The sequence below is a fragment of the Venturia canescens genome, chromosome 1 (assembly GCF_019457755.1).
Source record: "Venturia canescens isolate UGA chromosome 1, ASM1945775v1, whole genome shotgun sequence".
Taxonomy (NCBI): Eukaryota; Metazoa; Arthropoda; class Insecta; order Hymenoptera; family Ichneumonidae; genus Venturia; species Venturia canescens.
The window spans coordinates 16,936,457-16,962,642 of NC_057421.1; the positions used below are offsets into that span (position 1 = coordinate 16,936,457).

At 36.1% G+C, this 26,186-nt stretch overlaps 6 protein-coding genes across 6 annotated transcripts; 5 read left to right on the forward strand and 1 right to left on the reverse strand.

Annotated features, from left to right (window-relative positions):
* The first annotated feature begins 125 nt into the window (after positions 1–125).
* LOC122419110 (uncharacterized) lies at positions 126–3,065 on the forward strand. The gene is made up of 4 exons (XM_043433396.1): positions 126–1,994; positions 2,114–2,399; positions 2,479–2,659; positions 2,955–3,065. Exons 1-4 carry the CDS (start codon positions 1,301–1,303, stop codon positions 3,063–3,065), a joined length of 1,272 nt encoding a protein of 423 aa, XP_043289331.1. The 5' UTR covers positions 126–1,300.
* Positions 2,846–7,976, reverse strand: emei (transmembrane protein 161-like emei). Its single transcript, XM_043431266.1, has 10 exons — positions 7,232–7,976; positions 6,965–7,068; positions 6,468–6,726; positions 6,309–6,388; positions 5,588–5,803; positions 5,316–5,432; positions 5,088–5,228; positions 4,686–4,860; positions 4,507–4,603; positions 2,846–4,294 (listed from the first exon to the last, which is right to left on the reverse strand). Exons 1-10 carry the CDS (start codon positions 7,232–7,234, stop codon positions 4,020–4,022), a joined length of 1,467 nt encoding a protein of 488 aa, XP_043287201.1. The 5' UTR covers positions 7,235–7,976; the 3' UTR covers positions 2,846–4,019.
* Positions 7,977–10,427: 2,451 nt separating this feature from the next.
* LOC122419111 (uncharacterized) lies at positions 10,428–18,326 on the forward strand. Its single transcript, XM_043433397.1, has 11 exons — positions 10,428–11,325; positions 14,071–14,497; positions 14,618–14,686; positions 14,767–14,856; positions 14,995–15,087; positions 15,188–15,306; positions 15,856–16,407; positions 16,840–17,269; positions 17,450–17,518; positions 17,638–17,727; positions 17,908–18,326. The coding sequence occupies exons 1-11, from the start codon at positions 10,724–10,726 to the stop codon at positions 18,013–18,015; spliced, it is 2,649 nt and encodes an 882-aa protein (XP_043289332.1). The 5' UTR covers positions 10,428–10,723; the 3' UTR covers positions 18,016–18,326.
* LOC122417619 (uncharacterized) lies at positions 15,688–16,852 on the forward strand. The gene has a single exon (XM_043431293.1). The coding sequence runs from the start codon at positions 15,806–15,808 to the stop codon at positions 16,490–16,492; it is 687 nt and encodes a 228-aa protein (XP_043287228.1). The 5' UTR covers positions 15,688–15,805; the 3' UTR covers positions 16,493–16,852.
* A 365-nt stretch (positions 18,327–18,691) lies between the features above and the next one.
* On the forward strand, positions 18,692–23,440 carry LOC122419112 (putative gustatory receptor 28b). Its single transcript, XM_043433398.1, has 5 exons — positions 18,692–19,224; positions 20,662–21,091; positions 22,273–22,341; positions 22,414–22,503; positions 22,582–23,440. The coding sequence occupies exons 1-5, from the start codon at positions 18,692–18,694 to the stop codon at positions 22,687–22,689; spliced, it is 1,230 nt and encodes a 409-aa protein (XP_043289333.1). The 3' UTR covers positions 22,690–23,440.
* On the forward strand, positions 23,282–26,110 carry Ns1 (Nucleostemin 1). Its single transcript, XM_043431145.1, has 5 exons — positions 23,282–23,440; positions 23,569–23,673; positions 23,891–25,224; positions 25,625–25,808; positions 25,896–26,110. Exons 1-5 carry the CDS (start codon positions 23,422–23,424, stop codon positions 25,988–25,990), a joined length of 1,737 nt encoding a protein of 578 aa, XP_043287080.1. The 5' UTR covers positions 23,282–23,421; the 3' UTR covers positions 25,991–26,110.
* The last annotated feature ends 76 nt before the right edge of the window (positions 26,111–26,186 follow it).

The window sequence follows — 26,186 nt, forward strand, 5'->3', positions numbered from 1 at the left end:
CTACTCTGTAGTAATTTTTTTTCCAAATTCAACTAAACGTTCCTCGCCTCCGAACTGCGAAACCGCACGCCATCGTAAACGATAAACTCGCTGTACAGCGATGAAAATCAAGCTCTTGAGCATCGCACTCAAATAATTTATGGATCGCACGCTCCTTCGAACTAAAAACGGACAAATTTTCATATCAATCGACGGTTCGCCGTAGATTTGAACACCTGATCATCACGCAACACGATGCCTGCCAGGCTCGCTCATCGTCACGCATCACGCAATTGCCATTGCTGCTTCATGAATGAAGTATGCGTAGATGCCAAGTAAATTAGGAACATCAATAGAGAAAAAAGCGTTTAAAATAAATGGGCGTTAGAAATGACAAAAAGGGTTCGTTCGAGAGTAAAGGCAGATCGGATTTTCATTCGTTTTCACAATCGACCTTTCAGCTTTGGGAAACCAATTGAAAAAACATTTTAATTATTGAAAGTGAACGAATGTTTTAATCGAACGAAAAATCGGTGTAAAAACACAAGTATATGAACACAATAATTGATCGTTCGATATCATACGGATAAAATAAAAAATATTCGAATCAAAAGTACTCATTCGTGAAAATTCAATGATACATTGTCTGTTGAAGAATTCAATTAATCATTTTAATTGTCCCCCAAGACAAAGCCCGAGGTTATAATCACGAGTTAAGTGTTATGGAGCTAAAATATTTAGTAAATGGCAAAAGCCCTAATTTATTATTTTGTAGCAGTGATTCAATCCTGCCGGGTTTTTTTTTCATTTCGTGAATAAAGCGTAGTTCCATTTTTGCTTCTACCAGAGCACTGCCTCGTCAGGGTTGGCTGAAAATTTAAAAAATATTATTTCCATCGTATTTTATCAGCAAATTCAAAAAGTTCGGATAGTTTATGTGGCGCTACGGTAGTTGTGCAGCTCGAAAAAAAGTGATTGTCAAACTGTGATGCCTCAAAAAGTTTTTCATTCCAGGCCAACTAATCTGTACTGAATATTCACTCGTGTAATTCCTTGAGCAATCAGTAAATTGATCAAAACAATTATCAACATTTTTTTCAACCGACTAGCAACGTTCATTGAGGATTGAAAAATGGGTTCGATTATTCTTACGATAAAATTGTGACCTCGCTAATAATCAGTGACATCCTTTCACTCAAGTATTCGAAGAGAAAACTCCAAAAAAATTAATAACCAATAAGAAAACTAGAACAAAAAACGTTCGACTGCAAACTCGAGGGAAACACTGAAATTCCGTCGTTTATTTTCTCCGTTCCCCACAATGGAAACGAACATCAAAATCGAAAAAGACGAACGAAGAAACTCCATCGAGAAAATACTGATGCCATCAACGTTCGTTTGCTGGCTGCTGGGAGTTGGTGTACCGAGGCCCCTGAAATACTCAAAAATGTCGACGATTATTTTACGTTTTGTGCACTTCGCGATGTGCTCCGTTATCGTTGCTTACGGGGCAATTGATTTCTTCACATTTGGAGCCGTTTTCAAAAGCGACACATTCAAAATAATGTATTACTCGAACAAAGTAGCTTGTTACATTTCCTCGTATTACTACGTCTTTCACGGTCTCCACCATTACGAAAAGTGGCCGGAATTGATGGAAAAACTGTCGATCATTGACAAGAAATTGAAGCGTTTTTTCCCAGCGAATTTCAACCGAAATATCAAACTTTTTCAACTATTTTCTCTCTTCGCAACGATTATGATTGGTCCAGTGTCGATGATATCTCACGGCGTTTACTACTATTTTATTCGTCCCGAGGATATTTTCGCATCGGATCTTCTACTCTATTACACAATGGCCCAATCGCTCATCGTCAATTTCTCATTCGATCTGACAGTCATCGCGATTTACGATCGTTTTAGGGCGATCAATCAAGCCATTGGAAAAATCGATGAGACTTACACGGCTGCGCTAATCGTTCACGAGCTTCGACGTGCGAGAGAACTCTACCATGGTGAATCATCGTTCATTGTTTAATTTCGTGGTTTTGTGTTCTCATCGAATTGGAGCGACCACAATTTACCGAATTTTGAAAAAGACGTTTCAATTAATCGTACCTTTGCCTTCATTTTTATTGCCAAATTTTTGTTTTTTCAGGAGTATGTCAAATCGTCAGATTTTTAAACGGTATCTATGGAATCCACTTGCTCCTCAGCTCCGTGAATTCGTTCACGATGGTAGTGGCAACCCTCTTCCGGATTTATATGGGCGTTGTCGAGAAAAAATATTCATTCATGTTAATCAACAACGTAATCTGGATCACTCACGCAGCACAGTTCGCCATAACGTGTGGTGTTTGCTCGAGAGCAGGAAAGGAATCTTCGAAGACAATTGTTTGCGTTCACGAAATTGTCCTGAGGTAATTCGCGATCTGAAATAGACGTTGAAAAAATAGATTAGAAGCAAATAAATTCGTCATTGACATGCTGAGATTTTAGTCGGGTACCAAAAGCTCGCTCTCCTTGTGACTTGTACGCTGTGGACGTTGCGAGAATATCATTGGATTCGGAAATTTCGTTGAGACACGAGATCAATGACTTTTCCTCGCAGCTACAATCACGCGATGTCTTTTTCACGGCCAGCGATTTCTTCGACATGGATAACGCACTTCTGCGCAGTGTAAGTACAACATTATCCAAATTTTTACAAACCGAAAAATCAGTTACAGCTAAATTCTCGCGACTATGAAGAACTAATTTCATAAAATCTAAATCGCGTTTAATATTAAAAGGTTTATTGGAACGTGGAGGACGTGAGAACTGATGAAAAATTTCAAAAAATTAAAAAGATCGATAAAACAGTCGATTATTTTTTCTATGTTTATTTTTTAAAACATTTTCACAAAAAGATAATGGTATTTTTTGTACTAGTAACGATATATAATACGTGGAAAAAAAACCAAACAAATTCACAGTTCATCGGTGTCATCACTACGTATCTCATCATTCTCGTCCAGTTTTATCAACCGGAAACTGACCAAGAAGAAACATTCACGACTTTGGGACCGGAGGCCATTGAGATCTGAGCAATAAATGAGAGCCAAAAATATGGAGAAAATATCAGGCTATAACAATCGTTTGGAGCAAGAATTTAAAGTGGTGTAAGCAATAATAGTGAAAAACAGTATTTCGATTTCTTCAGCACTTGGTCTTATCACTTGTTACTCAGAAAGGTAGAATATAAATATTAAAATCTGCAACGCATTCTTCATTATAAATTTATATAATCGTATATATATATATTATATATTATATAATCAGTCGTTACGTTTTTATGTTATGTGAAGTTGAATTTTCATGACACTGTGTGAAAACTACTGCTAAACATTCTAAAAATCGAAAAAAAAATAAACTCAAAACCTTTAATAATGAGTTGATTTGAATTTTTGTGAATCGTTTCGCCACACTTTTTCGTACTAATTTCAAATATCGCATTCTTTTTCATTCGCACGTATAAAATTCACGCTTTCGCATTTTGTTCTAAAATCGACTTCGGTCAGCCAAGCAAACAAAACAACTATCATAAGAGACTGAAAATATCATGTATGCTCGGACAGATTTCACGTTTGTCATCGGAAATTTGGAATCATTTTAACAGGAAAAAGAATCGACGTTATTCGGTGATTTTTTTTTCGTTCCAGCATCGACCAATGAGTTTCGAACATTGCAGTATTAGATTAGTAAAAAAATGTTGAAGCTTGAAACTAATTCGTGAGTATTCGAGAAAAAATGTTCATGGTCAAATGAATCGTATAAAAAATATCGGCCGTGAATGTCGAACCGCATTTACGGGATACCTTAATTAGACCATGGTGCGACTGGACAAATGGCTTTGGCAACATTTCTTATGCGTTTCGTTCGAGTCAGAAAAATTTGTTGTTATTTACGCCTGTTTTTTGTTGTGTCCAAAAGTTTTGCTGCCATTCTTTGGTGTTTTTACAGTAGCTGCACAATATGTGCAACTAATGACACTGATATTATTATGCGTTTGCGAAATAGGACTGATAAAGCATGCCCAAAGCGTTTGTTGAGAAAAGCGTGAAGCAACTCCACCACGTGGCGAGCCCGAGTATACCCCGGAAAACTTCTGTCGTGAAAATATGCTTCAACGAGCCAAAAGCCATTTGAATATCATCCGCCGTTTGGGAAACATTCTTTTCTGTCGTATCCGGTACATTGCTTGGTTCCACAGCGCGCGCACTATGTGCAGAACAAGTGTCCATGTCCAACGCTACTCCATTCCACGTGAATCCACCTGTAAATATTCATTGCATTTTGTTTTCAAATATCTTTATATTTTTCTATAAACATTCGAAAATTTCGAAAAAAAATTCGTTTCAGTTTTGTTATTTCAACTCTGAATCGATAAGATTGAACATTTTGATCTTCCAACTGATCAAATAGAAGTTAACGTTACAACGTTTCATAAAGTGATTCGAAAAGTTAAAGCATTTGAAGTTTTCTTACCAAGCGTTTTGTACATAAGCGTAAAAAAAAGACAGATCATGAGAGGTGCTACAAATTGTAACGTCACGACGCAGAGATAGTAAAAGACTGCAGCGATCTGTAATACAAAGAATTCTTCAGCTTCGTTTGACAAGGAGCAATATTTCCAAGGTCGTAAATGGGTTTTGTGCAATCAATACCTTTTTCTGCAAATCCACATTTGTTATGCGACCAGCCTCTTTTTTTTGGATTTCTAATCTTTGTTCAGCAATGTTGAGATAAGATTGCAAATACGTTGGCATCAGAGCCAATTTGAGCAATACCGTCACAATCACAGCCACGAGTCTTGCACTTTCGAATGTAGCAGGTGACATTCTGTGGAATTTTGCTTCATATTAATTCAAAACATACGTTCATTCGGGTTGTTTTATTATGAATTATATATTTTTTTAATCGATCCGTCTAATCAAGAGACACTTCATTTTCGCCAATTTATTAACTCATTGAAATTCTTTACTAGCGTTATGTTCATATTTTCTATTTTTCAATACACAACGTTCAATAATTCAAATTTATTTGTTAGCGATTCTTCATAAACTTACATGGGTCCATCCATACCCGAAAAAATCCGAACTGTCAAATAATCTCTACTGATCGGTTTAATCCACAAACAAACCAGCAGTAACGGCATCGCGAAGCTTATGTTCGCTAGCAATGTAAAAATCTTTCTGTCTTTGTAATATCTGAAAGTAGAAGAAAGCACTGTTTCAAAAATGAACAGAAAGATTTTAAGGGGTACCAAAACTCGAAAATTTTTTTTCATTGCATACCTCACCGTGTCCCAGTGCATTTTGGCCAGTCGTAGTCCTGGAAAAGTGAACAACGAACCAAGCAAGCCACACCACAGAGCCAGGAAGAACTTTAATACAATTTTAGATGCTGGACCCCTGTCAAAAAATTCATTTTTCCAAGTTGTTACTGAATTATTTGAAAGAATTTAATAACAACAACTATATATTGATCTAAAGTTTTGATAGTTTAATCACCGAGCCCGAAAGTTACGAGGATTACGAGGACGAACAGTTCTGAAAAAATTACTTACGTCGAGGGCAGGCCTTGATTAACAAGAAACAAAGAAGCGCTGTGATTGAAGCTTGTATAAGCCTTGTCCAATCCAATCTCCAGATTATTTTCATCTACTATGAGAACAATCATGGCAACGAGAAGATAAGCAAATCCTGTAACAATACAGGTCGATCGTTCCCCGATACTCTCTTCACCTCTAAAGTATTGTGCCCATAGAGCGAACAACATCCTCCTGTATATGAACGAATATTAAGGAAATTCAACACTTTTTATCTGTGCTCCATATGAGCGCTTACATGCACCTAGAAGTGTCGAAAAGATCTTATTTTTAATCACGAAGACTAATTCGGAAGAAATTTCATTGAGTTATCAGTCACTAGATCTTTCTTTCAACTTCTACTTTAAAATGGAAAAAATTATTAAAGGATATTTCAATTCAATTTATGATAAATGTATTCAAGAAAAATTTGTCACAATTAAGACTATTTTTTGCTACTCCAAAGAATAGATTCTGTTAAAATGTGTACTGAACGTTGTTTCCCATACATGAGAAATAAGCTCTGTTAAATTTTGCATTCATAAGATTACATGTTCTAAATTGACAAATATATGTTACAAAAATGTCTTCTAAATTCTAAAACTTGTTTGGATGGAAACATTTTTTGAGTGCAGAAAAAATTATAAAAATCTCTCAAAAAAATCTCGATGCCCTTCGCTGATCTCAATAAAAAGGATACAGTGAGAATCCTAGTACCAAAACGCACCATAATATGCTCAAATTAATTTCATCCTCAATAGGATAAAAATTGTTCCATATCTGTTGTGAAGAAAGCAAACATGGTTTAAATGATATTTCATGAAACACTGATATCTGACTATCTTTATTTTATATTTACCTCTGTCAGAGTGTAAACGATAGTTGCATAAATTGAGAAGTCCAACAACCACTGGAATTCTGTATAAAATTTTAAGTGTATCACATCTAGCGAGGTAATTGCTGTACTCTCGAGCGTCACTTCCAGATTCCTTGGAATGTGAAATGTATCAGTAGATTTTCCATTTTCCATATGTTGTCTTCCTTTTTTTGGTTTTTCTCTTGGTACTCCAGCCAATGTTCTTAGTTCTTGATCCGTAGGATATAAATATCGGGTGAGTCTGAGAATAAATAAGTTGTGCTCGATTATTCTATTTATGCTGGATTTGTTCACTATGCTTCAGAATTTTACACCTGCATTGAAGAGTATGACGAATAATGCATCTGAATTAACTTTTTTGTCATCTGCAAGAGTTTTCTTTGACTAATTGCGTACCCCCGAGTTTTTCAGTTTGTCTAGATTATGCCTGAAAAACTTTTTTGTTTGAAGTAATAGGAAAAAGTGATACGATTTCTTACCCTGTTGAGCAAAGTATCCATCTGGCAAATGAGAAATGCGGGCCTAGTTTTTGTATAAAGCTCACCATTACCAGAGTAATGACAAGCTGTGCTCCGAGGAGAGCCTAAAAAAGGTTCAAAGTAAAAAGTTAGTAAAAGAGTGCACAGCAAGGAATCATAAGTTGGTCAGCCACAGCTGTAATTTTCAATGTATTTATGGAATGATGGGACTCAAAAAGATAGATTCGATTTTATAAATGGACGCCAATAGAATGAAATGACACTTACCATTTTGGAATTCTGGTGTAATATAACAACTTTGAAATGATTTTTTCAGAAATCATAGATTAAAGGAAGTGGTTCGTTTTCGATTGAGCACTAAACCAGTTCAAGGGGGAAATAGAGGGAAGGGGAAGGGGGATATTCGTTAAAAATCGTGACCCGGCCCACAAAAGATATGAATAGAATAGACTTGGAGCTCTAATTCTGAGGACTTTTCGGTTGGGCTGGGAGAAGAGGTTATCCTAACCTCACTTTTTCGTAATTACTAAGCATAACTGACATTACAGAGTGTGACATTCGTTTTACAAATATAAATAAAACTGATAGATTTTCAAAATAAGTATGTATATTTATCGATAACAACAATATTATTTGTAGTACCAAATAACTATATACAATACATATTTACTCGGTGTTTGCTTATTGATTAAGAAAGTTCACATCAAACACATTTCGTATTTTTGTTGTTTTTCTTGTGACGGGCAAACTGCGGGCGGGTGCAGGGTATAAATGAAAAATTATATGCAATATAGTATTATCGACCGATCTCAGAAAAAATAGAAGTTCAATGTTCACGACAATTGTTGATGAAGTTTCCTTTTCCTTCTTTCCTTCTTTACTAAAGCAGCTTAGCAGGGGCCGCTCCTCTAGAAAAACTAGTCTCGCTGTGTGCCGCTCTGCTCATCAGTCGAGTTTGCAGTTCCATACCACTATCGGTCATTAGTTTTTGAAAGTGAGACGGAAAATTGCATAATTTATGTACTTCGCATAGTTGAATTAACATCTGGCCATTGAGTCATACACTCAAAAACTTGCTGCAAAAATTAAATTTTTTCCGGAACCAAGAAGAATAAAGAAAATTCATCTTCCGCATAGAATCCCCAAGAGGGCTTCCTCGTGCACTGCTCCGACAGAGCAGACGATAGACCGATAGACGATCGTGAACTGACGTGACATCTTTTTAACCAAACTTTTTTCCTTCAGACCATCAAATGATAGTCAATTTGTCAAATGCTATTTTCTGATATTGCAAAAAAGAACAAATCAATATGATTCCTGGTGCACATTAAATTTTTTCTGTATCGTGTTTGATATGAGAAAGCTCGAAGGAATATGACGTTCGATTCCTCAAATTAAAAACCGAGGGCGCTTTTGCGTACTCTTTTACCGAAACAAGCCCCACAACCCACACTCTTATACGCTCTTACCAAATTTTGATGAAAGCAACATTCAAAAAATTCGAACCAATTTATAAATCTTCGAACATTATAACTCCGACGAAATGAAAAGTAATTTTTTTTTCTCGTGAAATACTTCAAAATTTTCGGCTCATTTGACCTTGCATTGTCCCAACATATGAAGTGTGAACAATCGATACTCGCTTTTGACATCGAAAGATTGTTTACATTTCTTGGAACCTTGAGTTTCCAAGACGCATAAAAAAAGACACAATTCTGACGACTCCACACTGGTATTATGTGAATGTAAGAAAATTCAGTTCTTGTGCTAGTTTTATTATTTTGGAGAAAATTCTACGAATTGAGTTTCCAAATAACAGAATCGTGGATGTGTATAACGAAGCATTGAACGTCACTAATCGTGGAGAAATATATTTTCTCTGTGTGGAAATGTGGCCTTTCACGCGAGCTCAGGGTGAGTTTAATTAGCGAATCGCAATTATTAATGTACGAGCGATTGGCATTACATCGTTGAAATATCAATAATTCGTGAGCAGAGGTGTGTATCAAACACACCCTTATTTTCTACATTTTTTCTCACAGCTTCTTTATACCAAATATATATATTTTTTTTTACTTCAAGTATCCCTTGTTTTTCGCACATGTGAGCTTAAATATAGTTTAGGATTCATGTCACCATTTGTTGTTATAAGCGGTTGGGTGACCGGAAGAAGTGTCATTGAGTATCTGATTAAAAAACGTTAGCTGGAAAACGGTTATTTCGATCTCATTGAATTTGGCATATTTCGTTACGATCAAAGTAACAATTAACGGACGACCATTCTCGAGTGGCACTAAATAAGATTGTATGATGAAAAAAATACAGAGATGAGAAGCTTATGGGAGTACAGAATGATTTGTGGACATCAATTAAGGGGTTTATCCCAATTAAAATTTTCAAAAAATCGTTTTTTTAATTGCATTTTTCGAAAGTTTACATATTTAACTAACTAAAAAAATTTATGAAGATCTGAGCAGTCCAAGTGTACTATTGAGCGACGTTTACTCGGCTGCCTGAGCGCGCTAATACACGCCGCCCGGTGCGGTACCGCGTACCTGCCTTTGTTTACGCCTTTTTCTCAAAATTACGTTATTGGACGGCTCGTTGAAAAAATCTTCGAAACTATTCAACCGATCCTTACCAAAATTTTACCACGTGTTCTTCATGACCATGGCTATAGCGCATATCATACGAATTTTGAAATTTTTAATGGAACTATTGTTTTTGCAAAGAAAGATGAAAAAAACTTACTTTTTCGTAGTTTATGGAAAAATGGCCGCCATTTTGTCATTTTTGAGAAAATCTAAAATCGTATGATACGCCCTATAGCCTATTGAGTCTAAAACCATTTTTTAATGAGTAAAATAAAAATAAAAAAAAAATTTTTGTCTATTTTTTAGGCCCAACACTTTTTATATCCATATTTATAATTTATACCGGTCGAAAAAATTGGTGAAAATAGTGTTTTTTTGATTGTCTAGTTAGGGTAGACTCGATAATTACTCTTGGCAGTGAAATTATTTGAATGTGTAAATTTTATTGTGAATTTCCATTGTTTTAAGTGTTGTAAGATTTTAAAAATTCAGATTTAAGAGGATGGATCAGTCGGTATATCGCAACCGTGAGTGCGAGAGAGATAACTGCAAATTTCGAAATCGAAATTCTTTGACACAGTTTGACCGATTAAAAAAAGGCTCTGTCAGTCGATTTTTGCCGTCCTTCTGCGTACGCTGACAGAGCCTTTTTTTTAATCGGTCAAACCGTGTCAGAGAATTTCAATTTAAAAAATTCCAAGTGAGGTTAGTCGACTGATCCATACTCTTAATAATCAATGTATGTGTTTGATTTTTCGTAATTGAACAATATAATATTCATTTTTTAAATGCTCGACTCCTCTTACTGCTCCTGAAAAAGAATCGAGAAAAGAAATTCTCAAAGCCCAGTTTTTCTTCAAGATCTTCATTCTTTCTCGGCCGATCTTCAGGTACTTTCACATTCAGAATATACCACGAGTGTGTATTCCCTGAGGGATAGATATATGTAAAGAGAGTTTAAAGAGAATTATATCGCCGCAGTTGTAAAATGGTTAGTCGTGAATATGAAATGGCGTGTTTCCACGAAAGATAAGCACGAATCGTCGATCAGTAAATTGCAAGTAGTACTGTAGTCTTGCAGTATAGTTGTGGAAGAACTCAGGAGCGTTTGATACGTGAAAAATTAAAAGTGATCCAAAGGCGGTTACAAAACAGTAAACAGGAAATGGGTCTGACTGGTATAGTGAACTGGATCGGGGTGAAATTTCAAAGAAATCCTAAAAGTATAAAGCAATTAATGTTACCGATAACTATAAAGAGTTGGCTGATCGGCAGGGGAATCGTGGAATTTCCTTTGGGAGAACCTTGGCCTATGACCAGTTGCATCTACTCGGTTTTCTTAATCATGGGCTTTTGTTTCACGAGTAAAGTAGCATTAGACAATTTCGATACCATCGTGTTAACGAAATCTGTGGTCGGTTCATCGCTTCTAATTATATCCATCTACGCGAATACTTGCGTCGTTATTTGCAACACCTTCAACGGTTGGAAGAGCATGGGAGCCATGAAAACGATAATAAACCGCTTGGACGTCTCCGGTAAAAGAATGGAAAAATTTGGGATCCCTGACGACTACAGATGCATCTACTGGCGCCAAACAATCCTAGTGATTGCCGAAATCCTTTACGTCATCTACATTGCTATGATATCGCGCAGTATCTCATTCGCTACTGAATCATTGTGGTTGGAAGTTAATTTAATTGTAGTTTTTTACTATCCTTTGATTGTGCTTACGATTGGTGATACGGCATTCATCATCCTGGTACGGTATGTTCATGTTGTTCCAAAAAAGGGCTCGATGTCAAAAGATTCAAGAGGAATTACTGAACAGCAATTTCGAAAAATTCTTCGGCTCTGATGCACGTTCATTGACAAAGTCTTACGATAAATATATCGCGTGAAGTTATAGAGTTTGAAACGACGCCGAAGTTTCCAACGTTCGAGTCCAACGAAATGAACGAAAAAAACGTTTGCAATTCACCAATTTTTTATTTCACGAATCGTTGGTGCAGCTTGAAAAACTACGAATCGCAAATTTGGCAGGGAACAAAATAGGGGAATTACTGGAATTATTGGAGAGTTTTTTTCCATCATTTCGTTGGACTCCAACGTTGGAAACTTTAGCGTCATAGTTTGAATGTGTACAGAGGATGGTCAACTTCATTGGGAGGATAACAACCGTCCTTTTCACGGCTCTACTCTCAAATTTGCGAAATCAATACAATGCAATGTGTCTCCTCTTTTGTCAGTACACTAATAAAAAAAAAAAAAAGTAATTGTAACAACGAAATGTGGCATTACGGGGTGCCAATGAAATATATGATCATCCCAAGGTTGAATATGGGAACAAAAGAGTTTTAGATCAAACTGCAGATTCATTCTCTCCAAAAACATTGCAGTTAAATGAAGATAACTCTTCCAATAACATTGTTATTGAATCACCAATATTTTTTTTCTCACTCACAAGGAAAGGTACTTTAGTGTTCCCCTCCGATTTTGATAATTTTTTTATATGTTATAGTCCATCGAAAAATAAGGGACACGGATTTTTTTTTATCGGCTTAAAGTTATTTTTAAGGGGTGAAATCGACCCTCGAAGTTGGGCATGTTTTGCATCTGGTAGACTGTTTTATATAGAAGCACTCAACCGATCGAAACAAAACCAGATGCAAAATGAATGTCAGGGGGTGGTTTACCCCCCTGCAGTAAGGGTGCATAAGAAGTTGAAAATATTATACAGGTTATTTGACGTGAAAAACATTTTGCAATTGGTTTCGTTTCGATCGGTTAAGTGCTTCTATATGAAACACTCTACCAGATGCAAAACATGCCCAACTTTGGGGGTTGATTTCACCCCTTAAAAATAATTTTGAGCCAATAAAAAAAATACGTGTCTCTTATTATTTGACAAGCTACATTCTATAAAAAGAATACTGATATCGGAAGGGGACAGTGCTCGAAATAAAATTTGACACTTTAAGAGTGTTTTACTACCTTAATTTTTTTGTTTTGAGGAAAACCCAAAAATACGTCAATTTTATTTTTTTTTGCTCTGCAAAATGGCGTTTGTTTTATTAGAATCGGATCGTAAGTTTTTTTTATACGACAAAAATCTGGATATTCGGGGGTGGTTCACCCCTTTGCAGTAAGGGTGCATAAAAAGTTGAACATATCATATAGGTTATTTGACATGCAGAATATTTTGCAATTGGTTTTGTTTCGATCGGTTGAGTGCTTCTATATAAAACAGTCTACCAGATGCAAAACATGCCCAACTTCGGGGGTCGATTTCACCCCTTAAAAATAACTTTAAGCCGATAAAAGAAAATACGTGTCTCTTATTTTTCGATGGACTATAACGTATAAAAAAATTATCAAAATCGGAGGGGAACACTAAAGTACCTTTCCTTGTCAGTGTAGTAATCTGTGTTAAGGTGATCTATCACTCGCGTGGTGCTTGCGCGAGATAGCTGCAAAATGGTTACACGTTTTACTCGGACGTCCTTAATTTTTTGAGAAAAATGAAAGTTACATCTTGTTCTCTAATAAAGTGAGAATACAATAGAATAACTCTTATTTTCTTTCAAATATCAACCTACTCTCGGAATAAAACGTGCAGCAGGATTTTTACCGACTGAACAACTGATAGATCACGTTAAGGAGAAAAACATAAGAAATTTCAAAAAGTTTAGAGTTTTATAAAATTTGGTGAACATATTCTTTAGTGCCAAATTTGACAACACACATTTTTAAAGATTTTTCTTCTACACAGTTATCGAGTAATTGATCACTAAACTTCACGTGTGTAAGCATAGCGTTTCCATATATTATAGTCCATACATTCCGGGCATAAGAAATCGAAAATTTGAATTTTCGCATTTGACGTTGAAGAACATTATCACCAAATTTGATCAATTTCTTAATATTTAGACTTCTGTGCCGAAACTCCTTAAGCGCCCCGACATGTTAAAGAGTAGAGACGTTATTCATGCATGAAATAAAAATCTTTAGAGTGGAAATGTTATCGAGTAGATTTATAAGAGTCGAGTTGTGTTGCAGCGAGTCAAAAATTCTACTCTCAGTAAGTGTATTCAACAACTTCTCTAAATACATGTTCGAGGAGCGGAATTGTTATCGAGTAGAGCTGTGATGAGTGCTAGTTGACAACCCTATCGGTAGCCATTCTCGATAACAACTCCGCTCTTTAATAACTGCGGATCTACGTAGAGAACGTCTGCTACGTAGAGATCATGAATCATAGATGAGTGGACGTAGAGTTGTTACGAATTTCGTAGTAAAGATTTTAGAAGCAGAGTCCTTTTTGAGTGGAGGCGTAAAGAGGATGGTTTGTTATTCTGTGACTTCATTGACGAATCAAATAAAATGAATTTGACCATCTAGCCATCTGCGATTGCTGCGTTTCGAGTTTGTTTATTAGTCTTGAAATTGTTCAATTCTAGTGTGATTTACAATGAAATTCGAAGGAAGAATCGTTGATTTCGTTTTTTTTAGTTCGCTGAGCCTGAGGTTTCGAAAGCTGAACGAAATGTTGAAAAAAATGTCAACAGCAACGGACGATTCGCCCCAGCATAAAAGAGTGTTCGAAAAAACCATATTGAATCGACACAAGGGTGATGTGTTCGAAAAGCGTACGAATGACGATGCAACCATGATGAGAACAGCCTTGAAAAATCACTTTGAGCTCGTGACAATTGGATACTTAATAAACGAAACATTTGCAACGCAAGCATTGCTGTCGGTCGTCTTTGCCTTTTATATCCTCATTGCAGTGCTGCATCGAGCTTCTACCTTACTTTTATGGTCTACTCTGAATGAAAATATTGTCGCTACGGAAGTCGGCTCTCTGCTAAGTTACATGATTTTCATCAGTTATAAAATAATTAGCGTGGCTTCTGCGTGTGCACAAGTCGCATCTGAGGTCCGTCGTTTTCAAAATCATTAAAATAAAATTACACTTCAATTAATATGCCAAATAATAGACATAAAGTTTTCAATACACTTTTCTCTGTTTTTTTTTTTTTTTTTTTTTTTTTTTTAGTGCAAAGAGACTGCAGTTGTCATCTCCCAACTTCATGAACCTTTGACAAGAAAGGCATTTCGGGATGAGGTGAATCACGTTTTTTTACTAGTTATCTGATCACCGAAATAAAGAATTTTATGTCATTTGAATTTTATGTCCTTCTGAAGATCAGTGATTTCTTGCTGCAAATGGCACAGTACACGGTCAAGTTCAGCGCATGTGGTCTGTTCACTCTTGATCATAGGCTCATACATGGCGTGAGTATAATTATATGTTTCGAACACCCACCGATCATTCGTTCATACAAAGTTTAACGAAGTCAAAGAAACGCCATTTATACAGTGACTTGCCATAATTTATTTTTCTAACGATGACGTCGATGATTTCCGTTTCAGATGATCGGCTCCATCTCAACCTACTTCATCATTCTTCTGCAAATTGGTGATACGTCGTCAATATCGAAATTACCAGCAACCCACAAAACTCTCGTACCAGAAGCCTAGAGTCACAACGACAAGCGAAGTGAACCAATCAGGCTCGAGGAAAAGAGATGATGAAATTTCCATTTCCATTAACTTTTCGTTAAAGGATATTTATAGTTTACACGCTCGTTCTCCAACCATGCTGAATCCACGGAAGTTCAGAAATTATTTAAATTTTCGTGAGTCAGAGCTGCTGATCAGAGTTCGATCAGCAGTAATAAGCTCGTCAGTCAGCGCCTAGAAAAATTTGCAAATTTCAACTATACCAGCTCGAATATCCATTTTGGCTAATTTCGATGATAAAATAAACAAAAATTTGATAATCTTTTCTTCTACACATCCAGACTCCTGTCCATGAAATTTTACTCTGAAAATATGCTGTTTTTTCCTTCAATGAAAAAACTTAAATTTCCGGTGCATTTAATCATTTCCATTCCATTTATCCTGACGACCTTCATACTTCAACATATCCAGAATGTCGTAAGTACACTCCCTGAGGGACGGATGTGCGAAGATAGTTTCGAGAGAATTATGTGGCTATTTGTAAAGTGGTTCGTTGTGAGCACTGAATGGCGTGTTCTCGCGAAAGATAAGCGTCAATATTTAATCAGCCAATTGCAAATAGTACTCTGGTATTGGAGTAGTTTCAACATAAGCCAGGAGTCTTTCTCACGCGAGTTATAGAAAGAGGTTTGAAAAAACAGTGGAGGAGAGTGTAAAGAAAATGAAGTCGGTTTCTACAGTTGACTGGATAATTCAAAAATTCCGGATCAGTCCCAAAAGTATGAAGCAGTTAATGCTACCGATGACCATACTCGGTTGGTTGATCGGGAGGGGGGTCGTAGAACTTCCGCTTGGAAAACCTTGGCCCGTAGCGAGCTTCACCTACTCATTTTTATTGACATTGTCGTACTGTTTCACGGGGAAAGTAACATTAGACAATGACGAGGTAGTCCTACAATCGGAGTCCACGGTCGGATCATCGATCCTATTTGCAGTAATCGTTTTCAATGTGTGCGTCGTCATCTGGAACACCACGAACGGTTGGAAGAGCATGAAAGGTGTAAAAATGATAATCGATGGCTTCGAATCGTCCGGTAGAAAGTTGGAAAAAATGAGAATTTGTCAGGACTACAGATTTATTTACCGGCGTCAAGTGATCACAGTGATTGGTGAAATTCTCTACTTGATCTATGTCACGACAGCTTCGGACAACATTCCACTCGACGCTGACTCGCTCTGGCTCAAAGTCGTCGTCATTCTGGCTTTCCATTATCCATTGATCGTGCTTACCATTGGCGATATGGCATTCATCACTCTCGTTCGGTATGTTGCCCCAAAAGACACACCCCAGACGTTCGATGCCAAGTGTTTATGGGCTAAAAAAAGAATCTTGAAACAACGTTTGTAAAATACACTTTCGGCATACTTTTATATGGACATTCAAACGTGGAATGCTTTCGATTATTCAGCACTTTCAAACTCATTTTCGGTTTATTTTTTTTTTTTAAATGACTAAGCAAATTGGTAAAAAATTGCCTTTATTGGGTTGTACAGTTATTAGTAGCTGTCAAAAAAATTCGTCTCGCCAAAATGCAGTTTTGGCGAGACGAATTTTGAAGGGTCGTTCGAATAATGTTTTTTTTTTTTCGATTTTGAATAAAATGATCGAGGTCCACATCTGCACTTAATATGAGAATCTAAAGCCACCCATGGCTGCCAGGAAACGAGAATAGTCATTTCTATTTGTTTAAACAGTTCGCTCAACCTGAGGTTTGAACAGCTGAATGAAATGCTGAAAACAATGTCAACAACGAGCGATAATTCGCCTCAGCACAAAAGAGTACTCGAACGTACGATATGGAACGGTCCAAGCGTGGTTGAAGAGCATGAAAAGCGTACGAACGAGGATGCAAACACGATGAGGATTGCGTTGGAAGGTCATTACGAGCTCGTTACAATTGGAAACTTGATAAACGATACATTCGCGACGCAGGCATTGCTATCGATCACCTTTGCGTTTTACCTTCTCATCGGATTTCTACATCGTATCACTGGCTTATTGCTATGGCCGACTGCCAAAGATACCTCCATTGGTCCAGAAATCATGACTTTATTTAGTTCGGTAATATTCGTTGTTTATAAAATAATAACGATGTGCTCTGCGTGCGCGAAGGTAGCGGATGAGGTCTGTCGCTTTACTTATCATGCTATTTATTTTATCACTTTCGTTGATCATCGAATCAGTCAAATTAACGGAGATTTTTATATATTTTTGTTTTAATTAAACATTTTATTGTCTATTTTATTGTTTCAAATAAATGCCCAATTACCAAATTCATTGTTAGTGAAATTCTGTTTTTTCTAGTCTGAGGAAACCGCAGTTATCATCTGCCAACTGCATGAACCGTCGACAAGCAAAGCATTTAGGAATGAGGTATAAATTGCTTCCTAGTTTTAATATCGCGGTGCAAACACCACCGCAAATCGATAATTCTCTTTTAATAAAACTTATTAAACTTAATGAAATCCTAATTTCTTTCTATTCTTCAAAAGATAAATGATTTCTCGCTGCAAATGACCCAGCACACGGTCAAGTTCACGGCGTGGGGTCTGTTCTCCGTTGACCACAGTCTCATACAAGGGGTATGTCGAGAGTTGGAATATTTTCTGCCTCACTGTTTTTATACGAAATGTAACAGTGACAAAAAATGAAATTCATGCCGAGATTCTTCGTACTTTTAATCATAGCAATGTCAACAACGCGATTGTGTTTTCATCAATTGCTTTAAACATTGAAATCTTGAATTATGACTTCTGTCAAAGATGATTGGCACCATCGCAACCTATCTCATCATCCTCGTGCAATTTGGCGACACCTCGACGCCTCATTCACCAGCGACTTCCGAGACACTGCCAACACGAGCCCAGTGACGGTAACAATGGAGCGATGAAAATCCTAATTATGAATATTTTACCGTCAAGACAAAGAGCTTCGAGCCGATTGATAAAGAACTGCAAACGCGTCGTTGCAAATTCGATTTTCGAGCTCCGTTTATACTCCGAGCATCATCCAAGATTTCTCTCACTTTTTTCTCACAGTTTTTCACACTTTTCAAATTTTCTTCCCATACGACTTTCCACGTTTGTTTATAATTGATTTTTTTTCTTATTTTCAAACGAAATGAGAAACACTCAAGAGTCATCGCGATGGCGTGTCTCAGTCAAATAAATATCTATAGAGAAACGAGAACCTCTGGTGCATATTGCTTGTTCCATGTTTGCACATACTCGTCGCAGCGTATAGTCGCTACATTCCCTGAGGGATGAGTTATTCCAAGAGAATTATGTAGTTCCCTGATCGCGGAGCTCGGTGGGTTGTAAACTCTAAATTACGTGCTCTTACGATAGATAAGCAGGAAAAGTTTCAATCAGCAAATTGCAGTATGCGGACAGAAGTATTGCAGTAGTTTTAGTGTGCATTCCGGAAGTCTTTCGAGTTCATAAAGTACTGCGAGTGAAGAAGAATTGAAGAGAGATGGGATTTCGAGCGTTGGTTAACTGGGCAATCTCGAAATTTCGAACGAAGCCAAAAAATCTGAGACAACTAATGTTTGTGATTGCTGTAAGTGGTTGGATTATCGGAAGCGGCGTCATTGAATTGCCGTTTGGAAAACGTTGGCCCATCGCCAGCTGCATCTACTCGCTTCTCTTGCTACTCGGATACTGTGCTACGAGTAAAGTAACGTTGGAAAACACTGAATTGGTTATGATATCGTTATCCGAGATCACGTCATTGATCCTTTCCATAGCGATTTGTGTAAGCATTTGTGTCGTCGTGTGCAACACGATTAACGGTTGGAAGAGCATCAAAGGTGTGCAAATGATAATGGAGCGTTTGGAAGCGTCAGGCAGGAGAATAAACGAACTAGGAATCTTCCGAGACTACAGATTCGTTTACCGACGTCACTTAATCACCCTGGTTGTTGAAATTTTTTGTATCGTCTGCATCGTCGTGACGGCATACTGTTTGGTCCCACCGGAAACCGAAACATTGTGGTACGAAGTAGCTACCATTGTGGCTCTCCATTATCCAATGGTCGTCATTTGCATTGGTGATGCAACTTTCATCACTCTCGTTCGGTAAGTTTTCTGAAAATATATACGTGACACAGCGGTTTGTTACCATTCGTTCGAAAGGTTCATAATAAAAAGCTACGAATTACGAGTTTGAATAAAATTGCTGAATGACGGCTACGTCATCTTTGGGCCAACTATATTTTTCGAAAATTTCAAAAGACGAAACTCACTTTGAATAATAATTTTATTATTTTAGAAATATAATCGGTAGGGAACCAACATTTTTAAACAATTTTATTATTTAAAAAACGTTTGAGCGCTGCTCTTAAATTTTATAAGCTATGAAGTAAGTTTTGTAAAGACTGACAAAAAAAACGTGGCGAAGCAAACGTAAGAGAAAATATGACCAAAAGGTCGAACTGACGTCACAATATGACCATATATTGAATGCAGCGTTACCAATCCATTTGTCGTCAAATCTGAATAATTTCTCATCACATATTTTTTAATATTCGTATTTTAAAATACGTATGTATCTTTGAATATCCATGAAATACAACGATGGATTTTTTTCCGAAATTTTGGATATAACTAATGGAAAAAATTCAACAACTTTTCACGTGTGTACGACTTTTATGTGCTGGAGTGATAAGTGTCAGAGAAAAGTCGATATTTAATCATTTATTTGCTGCTAAACTACATGGTAACTGGCATCCAAATTTTGCAAATTTATCCAGTACATATTCATTGATTCATTTTTGCCTAGAAAAAATATCATCGCGTAATTTTGGATAACGAATATTCACCCATCTACCTCAAGTCGAATCTATTAAATGAAAATCAATGGTCGCAAATTGTTTGATTAAAAGATCAAGAAAAGTTGTCAAATTAAGGAGTTTCGGTACAAAAGTCTAAATATTAAGAAATTGATCAAATTTGGTGATAATGTTCTTCAACATCAAGTGCGAAAACACAAATTTTTTCAAAATTTTCTTCTACTTAGTTATCGAGTAATTATGCATTAAAGCAGATTTCTTATGCCCGGAATGTATGAAAACGCTATGCTTATACACGTCAACTTTAGTGATCAATTACTCGATAACTGTGTAGAAGAAAAATCTTAAAAAATTTGTATTGTCAAATTTGGCACTAAAGCATATGTTCACCAAATTTTATAAAATTCTGAACTTTTTGAAATTTTTTATGCTTTTAGCATGGTTTAGCATGGCAACATTGTATCGCCTGTACCGAAACTCCTTAATGCAGACGTGGCCGCAAGTACGTGTGACTATGAACAAGTAAAAATCAAAACTAACAAAATTACTGACAAGAATTATGAAATGTAAATAAATTTATGGATGAAAAAAAGTAAACAAAAAGTTTCTACATACGTTGGCTGATCAAAGCATTTTTGTGCTCAACATGACAGATGGAAACAGCTACATGTCGACCGTGCATACATCCTCGTCGGTGAATGACATCATTTGACTTTTTCCACAGCTCCCTTCACATGAGATTCGCACAGCTCAACAAAATCCTCAAACAACTGTTGAAAACGAGTGATGATTCGCCTCAACATGAAAGAGTATTCGAATACACGATTTTTAAGCGACGCAATGTGGCTGATGAGTTTGGAAAACTTACGAATGATGATACAAAGTTGATGCGTCTAGCATCGGAAGATCACTATGAGCTCGTTAGGATTGGAAGCTTAATAAATACAACGCTTGGGACACAAGCATTGCTGTCAATGACACTTGCCTTTTTTTTTCTCATTGGATTGCTATACCGTGCTTCTTCTCTGCTTCTTTGGTCGACCGATGACAAGGAGGCTGTCAGTGTAGAAGTTGTGATGCTATTCAGTTGGGTTTTTTTCAGTAGCTACAGAGTCATTTCCATGACTTCGGCATGCGCGCAAACGAGTGGAGAGGTCAGACGTTTTATCCTCCTTTTTTTATATAAACTGCGAGCGAAAAGTTTCCTGATAAAATCACGAAAATTTTGCAGAACCATTTTTTTGATGATGCTTTTCTCTGATTGTGTAAACCCACAAATTGCATGGTCAATATGGTGTACCAGATGGAAATGGCTGCAGAAAAATGAAAAAAGATTTGAAAATAGACTGCTTTCCTATGATGAAGATTATTCCATTTTTTCTATCTTCAATGTCAGCAAAATCGTTTCAGAAATCGCTCAAAAACATTCCTCCAAATGTTGTCTGAAAACTTTTTCGAGGGTAGTGCACCATAAATTTTTAAGCTGCCATTGTTAACGAAGATTTTTTATAAATTCTATGGTGAAAGCTCTTGTTTTGAATTTTTCGTTTTTTTATACATTCACTGAAATACAGGATGGATTTTTAAGGTATAACTGCGGATGGATAGGCTCGACCAAAAATTATATCTGATTGGAATTTCCGTACTTCGTGATGCAATAAAAATCTGAACAAATTCAACAACATTTGGAAAGCTATGAACAACAATTATCAATAATAATATTACCCAAAAGTTAATAACAAATTGTTTAAACAATTAATTATTCAATAATTTTGCGGTGACCTATTGTTTTTTTTTTACGAATCAAATGTGTGTATTTTTACGAGTGCTCATCAATTTTTTCAGAATTTTCGTGGATTTTTGAAATTTCTTGAAAAAGTTTTGAAAAAAATTTTTTTAAATTTGAATTTTGGATATGTTTTAGAAGACATATTTACCATCAGTTTTGAAAAGTCTCAAGGTTACTGGATCAAAAATGTACAAATAGAGCCACTTAAAAAATTTAAAAAGGGAATTTCAAAAATCCATGAAAATTCTGAAAAAAATCATGAGCATTCAAAAAAATGCGCACATTCGATTGCTAAAAAAAACAAGGGTTTATTGTAAAATTGTTAAAAAATTATTTATTTAAACAATTTATTAATAACTTTTGGGCAATACTATTATTGATAATTGTAGTTCATAAATTTCCAAATGTTGCTGAATTTTTTCAGATTTTTATTGCATCACAAAGTACGGAAATTCCGATCAGATATAATTTTTGGTCGAGCCTATCCATCCAGTTATACCTTAATGAAAAAAGTACGAAATGATCGAATTTATTGACTATTTTTAGTGCAAGGAAACTGCAGTTATTATTTGTCAGCTCCATGAGCCATCGACGAGCAAAGCATTTCGCGATGAGGTAAATTACAACTAATATCGCTCTCGCCACCACGAATGAATAATCTTATTTCCATTTTTCATTATTGAATAGATCAGTGATTTTCTGCTTCAAATGACACAGCACACTGTTACGTTCACGGCATGTGGTCTGTTCACTCTTGATTGTAGTCTCATACATGGGGCAAGTATCCTTGTAGTGAATAATTTTTATTTCATAGTTGCTCGAAATTTTGAAATATTTAAGATTTTTTATCTACAGATGATTGGCTCGATCACAACGTATCTTGTTATTCTCGTACAAATTGGTGACACGTCAAATTCTTCGTTGCCGTTGAATTTCGGAACACCAACAAGTGCAACCGAGTGACAGTTATAGCGACGCACCATTTTGTTCATTTCTTCACGTAAATAACATGCGATATAGGAATTCAATTCTTATTGTTATGTCTCATGACTGACTTTTGAATGCGATAGTTTGAATGACTGTAAATTGTTTGAAAATCCCTTTGAAATCTTGGCACACTTTTTTTTGTAAAGTTCACATATCTCTGCAGTTCTATCGAAAAATAAAATATAAATATTACGAGCATATTCAATATAGGTTCGGAACTGCTGTATGATCATCACCTCTAAAATGTTTATTATTGTGCCGGTTTTCTCTGACTGAGTTCAAACCGTTTAAACTCAGTTCATCGTATGTCGCAAATATATTTTAAAAATTAACTTGAATTAATATCATGTCGGAGAGAATGACTGTAATTCTATCATATACAATTTATCAAATCTTCGAACAAATTTTCGCGTCACATACCGCTCAACCATCTTTACCACCGGTGGTCAGACTAGTCTTACGGCGGACAGAACACAGAATTGACAGAATACAGACGCGTGATCGTAGGCATAAAAAGAAAAGCAGCAAGCAGCTCTGAGCCCTGAGCTCAGTGGAAGCAGTGGAAGCAGCGCAGAGAGCAGAGTGCAGACCGCAGTACACCGGGACACAGTGTACACGTGATTTGAGAGGACTAAAACATTATTTCAGTGGTTAATACGTTGACTATTTGTATTCCTTGGTTTTTTTTTATTCATAAATTTAAAAAAAATGGCGAAATTTTGTCTCAGTAAGTATTTTCTATCGAAAATCAAAGAATACCACGTGCCTTTGAACTCTTCGAAGAGGTTATGTTTATTAAGCACTTGGAATATTTAGCATGAATTATCTAAAGTAATGAAATCGTATTATCTGCAGAAAAACCAAGTAAAAGGATTCAAGCACGACAAAGATACAAGATCGAGAAAAAAGTACGGGAGCACAACAGAAAATTGCGGAAAGAAGCAAAGAAAAATCCTAAAAGTTTGTATTCTCATGTGTTATTTTTCAAATGGAGTGTCATTTTAATAACTACCTATTACCTCAATGAACATTGCATTTTTTTTCGAGTTTTAATGAATTTTGAGAGTTTTCATTGATTGTCAATTGAAATACTTCAGACATTGTGTCCAACAAAAATTTTTGTTCTATCAAAAATTATTTCAAAAAATGGTTGTTAATTGAAATTACTCCATTCCAGAAACTAAAGGAAAGATAATGCAAATACCCAATCAATGTCCATTTAAGGAAGACATATTAAAAGAGGTAGAGGCAATGAAAAAACAGAATGAGGAAGAAAAACAAAAATTGCGTGAAGCGGCAAAAGAAAGAAAGAAGGAGAAAAAAGCAAAGGGTTTGGAAGAGCTAGTTTCAACAGCTGAAGATAAGCAATTGCGGCATGATGCTGTGGCATCAGGTCCTAAGAAAGATGTGCTAAAAGTGGTTCTGGGAAAAGAAGAAAATTCTTTGAAGGCTTATTACAAAGAATTCAAAAAAGTATTGGACTCTGCAGATGTGATATTGGAAGTAGTGGATGCCCGAGATCCTTTGGGTACAAGATGCAAGCAAGTTGAAGAGGCAGTGCAGTCTGCTAAAGGAAATAAGCGTTTAGTACTGGTTTTGAATAAAGCAGATTTGGTGCCTCGAGAGAATCTTGATCAGTGGCTCAAGTATTTGAGAGCTAGTTTGCCCGCAGTGGCATTTAAAGCTTCGACCCAAGATCAATCTAAACGATTGGGTCGAAAGAAATTGGGCTTAAAGAAAGAAGATATGATTCAAAGTGGGGCTTGTTTCGGTGCTGAACTGTTGCTATCGCTTCTTGGAAACTATTGTCGCAATGCAGGTGCTGTCAAAAGTAGTATACGAGTGGGTGTCGTTGGTCTGCCAAACGTTGGTAAATCAAGTATAATAAATTCTTTGAAAAGAAGCAAAGCTTGTAATGTTGGTAGTACACCGGGAATAACAAAGTCCATGCAAGCTGTACAGCTTGATTCAAAGATAAAGCTACTTGATTCCCCTGGTATTGTGTTCGCTACTTCAAATCCAGACAATCCAGACGATTCTTCTGTTGCACTAAAAAATGCTGTTAAAATACAAGCTCTCAAAGACCCTTACACTCCAGCAACTGCAATCCTCAAGAGAATCTCTAAACAACAAATCATGGAACTGTACGATATGCACGAATACTCGACACCTGATGAATTCTTTGCAAAAAAAGCTGCAAGAATGGGAATGTTCAAAAGAGGTGGTGTACCAGATCTTTTGGCTGCGGCTAGGAGTGTTATCAACGATTGGAATTCTGGTAAAATTAGATATTACACCGTTCCACCTGAAGCAGCGCCTTGCCAATTGTCCGCAGAAATCGTCACCAATATCGCCAAAGAATTCGATATTGAAAACTTTGCAGCTACTGAGAAAATGATGCTTGACGACGTTGAGGCTGCTGCTGCAAAGTTCAACCTCAATGTGGTTGATCCTCTCTTAATTGATAGCACTGGACCCGTTGAATGTGCAATGGATATCGATCAGAAAAAGGTACAATTTTTGCTACTCTTATTTTTTTGGGAATTTATGTTTTTAATTTATCTCAATCAAGTTCAATTACATTGTTTTGAATAAAGATCAAATACAAAATTGCTTCGAACTGCTGATTCAATGTAATAAAATTTAAAAAAAATTAAAATGTATCTAATAAGAGCGTAAACACATAAATCAGGTATTTTGATGAGTCTTGGGCACTCTAATAACTGTTACTAAAGTACTCGTATGACGGAATTCTAAAAATTTGATGTGGTATTTCCGAAACTATTAAATATAATTATATATCAAAATACTTGGGACGGTGTCCAGAACAAAATATTTCAAAGTGGTTGGAATCGAAGGTGAAGACTGTTTTCTGAATATTTACTTTAAAAGATTTATTATATCGTTACAGCAAGAATTTAAGATTCAAGAGATGAACGAAAAACGAAAAAAAATAGTTGATCAAAAGAAGAAGGAACCGAACGCTCAGAGAAAAAAGAAAGTCGAACCATTGTTCCAAATCGAAGGGAATCAGAAATTAAATAAATTGAACAAATTAGCGTTCAAAAAAGAAAAGAAAGACAAGGTTCGAAGAGGTCAGTATCGAAAATTGTAAATTTGTTGATACTCGTGTGGTCAGTACTCGGGGATATTTTCTCTAATTCGTAATTTTCTTTCCATAGAAAAAGAAGCTTCGAATTTGGCCAATCAATTGGAGGGATTCAACTTTTCAACCACAGATGATTATAATTTTGAAACTGATTTCACGCCAAAATAAACGTTATACCGAGGTTAGTGAATCGGTAACAACCTTTATGAGAACGTCGAACATTGTACAGTATAAAATTTTGTTAAAACGGAATCACAGAAATATTTGATAAAAAATATATCAACCAGACATCTTGTATTATTTTTATTTGTATTCGGAAGAACTCTATTTCTTAATATTGGAAAATCAAAATCGATAAACCATT

Coding starts and splice junctions, on each gene's coding strand:
- emei (XM_043431266.1), bottom strand. Junction 5,229..5,315: donor ATGCACTGGGACACGGTGAG/GTATGCAATGAA, acceptor TTCTACTTTCAG/ATATTACAAAGACAGAAAGA. Junction 4,295..4,506: donor GCTTATGTACAAAACGCTTG/GTAAGAAAACTT, acceptor GAATATTTACAG/GTGGATTCACGTGGAATGGA.
- LOC122419110 (XM_043433396.1), top strand. CDS start 1,301: ATGGAAACGAACATCAAAATCGAAAAAGACGAACGAAGAAACTCCATC. Junction 2,400..2,478: donor GTTCACGAAATTGTCCTGAG/GTAATTCGCGAT, acceptor CTGAGATTTTAG/TCGGGTACCAAAAGCTCGCT. Junction 2,660..2,954: donor ATAACGCACTTCTGCGCAGT/GTAAGTACAACA, acceptor ACAAATTCACAG/TTCATCGGTGTCATCACTAC.
- LOC122419112 (XM_043433398.1), top strand. CDS start 18,692: ATGTTTGTGATTGCTGTAAGTGGTTGGATTATCGGAAGCGGCGTCATT. Junction 22,342..22,413: donor GCAAAGCATTTCGCGATGAG/GTAAATTACAAC, acceptor ATTATTGAATAG/ATCAGTGATTTTCTGCTTCA. Junction 22,504..22,581: donor ATTGTAGTCTCATACATGGG/GCAAGTATCCTT, acceptor TTTTATCTACAG/ATGATTGGCTCGATCACAAC.
- LOC122417619 (XM_043431293.1), top strand. CDS start 15,806: ATGAAGTCGGTTTCTACAGTTGACTGGATAATTCAAAAATTCCGGATC.
- LOC122419111 (XM_043433397.1), top strand. CDS start 10,724: ATGGGTCTGACTGGTATAGTGAACTGGATCGGGGTGAAATTTCAAAGA. Junction 17,270..17,449: donor GCGCGAAGGTAGCGGATGAG/GTCTGTCGCTTT, acceptor TGTTTTTTCTAG/TCTGAGGAAACCGCAGTTAT. Junction 17,519..17,637: donor GCAAAGCATTTAGGAATGAG/GTATAAATTGCT, acceptor ATTCTTCAAAAG/ATAAATGATTTCTCGCTGCA.
- Ns1 (XM_043431145.1), top strand. Junction 25,225..25,624: donor TGGATATCGATCAGAAAAAG/GTACAATTTTTG, acceptor ATATCGTTACAG/CAAGAATTTAAGATTCAAGA. Junction 25,809..25,895: donor GAAAGACAAGGTTCGAAGAG/GTCAGTATCGAA, acceptor TTCTTTCCATAG/AAAAAGAAGCTTCGAATTTG.